Genomic DNA, 1,437 nt, shown 5'->3' with positions numbered 1-1,437 from the left:
ATGGTGTTGTGTGACATTGTACTGTAACCTTGTTATTGTGACCATATTCCGAATCAAAAATCTATTTCTGGTTATGAATGAATGTGGCTTTGTAGAGAAATGTGAAATGGTGCTTTTTCAGAACTGAAGTACAAAAAACAAACAATAGAAGCAAATGATTTTCAGATAATGCCGTTCAAACGCTGTAATAATTGTATATGTTGTCTAGTAAAAGATTAGTGCTTTGCTGTGGATTCTGATTTATTGTGTTATTTTCTTTCTAACACTAATCTCCCCTGACAGCCGTGAGCGCGCACGGACACGCGCACTGGCTCTATCTGTGCGCGGGCACGCCGCGGGAGCGCGCAGAGCTCATCATGTCCTCCAGCTGGATTTCTCTGTAGTCTCTCCCCACAAACAGACGTGATCAAATCATCTTAATCTTCATCTTCATCATCATCTGTTCTGCTGTGCGCGTGCCCGTGTGTGTGTGTGCGTGATGCGCGTGCTGGCGGTCTGGTCGGCGGCGTGCGTGTTCTGCGCTGCAGGTGAGGAAGCTTCTGTTCTGCTATACATCTGCATCAGTGTCGATAACCATGTCCAGTGTGTGTCCTGTATGTCTGGATGCAGATCTGACATGATTGTGGGTTTATTTCACACAGCAGCAGCAGCGGCTCGCGTTACATAATCGATCAAACCAGCGTTTATTATTAAATACTTTATTAATCCTTCACTAGAAATTATATTGTTACAGCAGCAACCACAATTCAATCCATGCACACAGACATATCTACCTAAAATAAGAATCTTACACACACACACACACACACACACTCACACACACACACACTCACAAGAAAATAAATTAATGCACATTACCCAATAAAATACATGAAAATGAATGCACATTAAAACGGCTGCTTTATTAATGTCATGCTCTGTTGGTGTAGTCTGAGCTGATCAGGTGAGACAGGAATAGCAGTTAATCTGGGATTATTGTCAGGTGAACGCAGAACTACAGCAGCAGTCTGTTTATTCAGATTAACTGCAGCAAAAACACCTGAACGTCTGCGTTCAGCTTCGAATGGCGTCTTTGACGACAGTATTCTATAAAAATGATTTGCATTCTGATTCTGACATCCAAAGGCACACAAATATATTTTGTTCTCTTATTCCACGTGGATCATAATCCAAGCTCAGTCTGAAAGGGTTTAATTTCTGTCTGTTTCTGCTCTCGTCTGCAGTGAGATGCGTCCCTCTGGCGGAAGAGAAGGTCAGACACATTTCCCTGATGATCTCTGACTTCTGATGTGTGTGTGGATCTCTGTGGACTAACCCGTGTCTGTGTCTGTGTCTGTGTCTGTGCCTGTCTGTGTCTGTGTCTGTGTCTGTGCCTGTGTCTGTGTGTGTGTGTGTCTGTGTCTGTGTGTGTGTCTGTGTGTGTGTCTGTGTGTGTGT

At 43.6% G+C, this 1,437-nt stretch overlaps 1 protein-coding gene across 1 annotated transcript in view; it reads left to right on the top strand.

The window, feature by feature from the left end:
• The first annotated feature begins 290 nt into the window (after positions 1-290).
• The window catches only part of LOC107710521 (nucleolar protein 58), a 5,146-nt gene continuing 3,999 nt past the window's right edge, over positions 291-1,437 (top strand). The window contains exons 1-2 of the mRNA XM_016515307.1: positions 291-527; positions 1,224-1,252. Coding sequence (XP_016370793.1) covers positions 479-527; positions 1,224-1,252 — 78 coding nt within the window. The 5' untranslated portion in view covers positions 291-478. The remainder of the gene's footprint in view (positions 528-1,223; positions 1,253-1,437) is intronic.

This window comes from Sinocyclocheilus rhinocerous, unplaced genomic scaffold, assembly GCF_001515625.1.
Source record: "Sinocyclocheilus rhinocerous isolate Xijiao unplaced genomic scaffold, SAMN03320098_v1.1 scaffold867, whole genome shotgun sequence".
Classification (NCBI taxonomy): Eukaryota; Metazoa; Chordata; class Actinopteri; order Cypriniformes; family Cyprinidae; genus Sinocyclocheilus; species Sinocyclocheilus rhinocerous.
The sequence above is the reverse complement of the archived record's forward strand: the minus strand, read 5'-3'. Positions and strand labels throughout refer to the sequence as shown.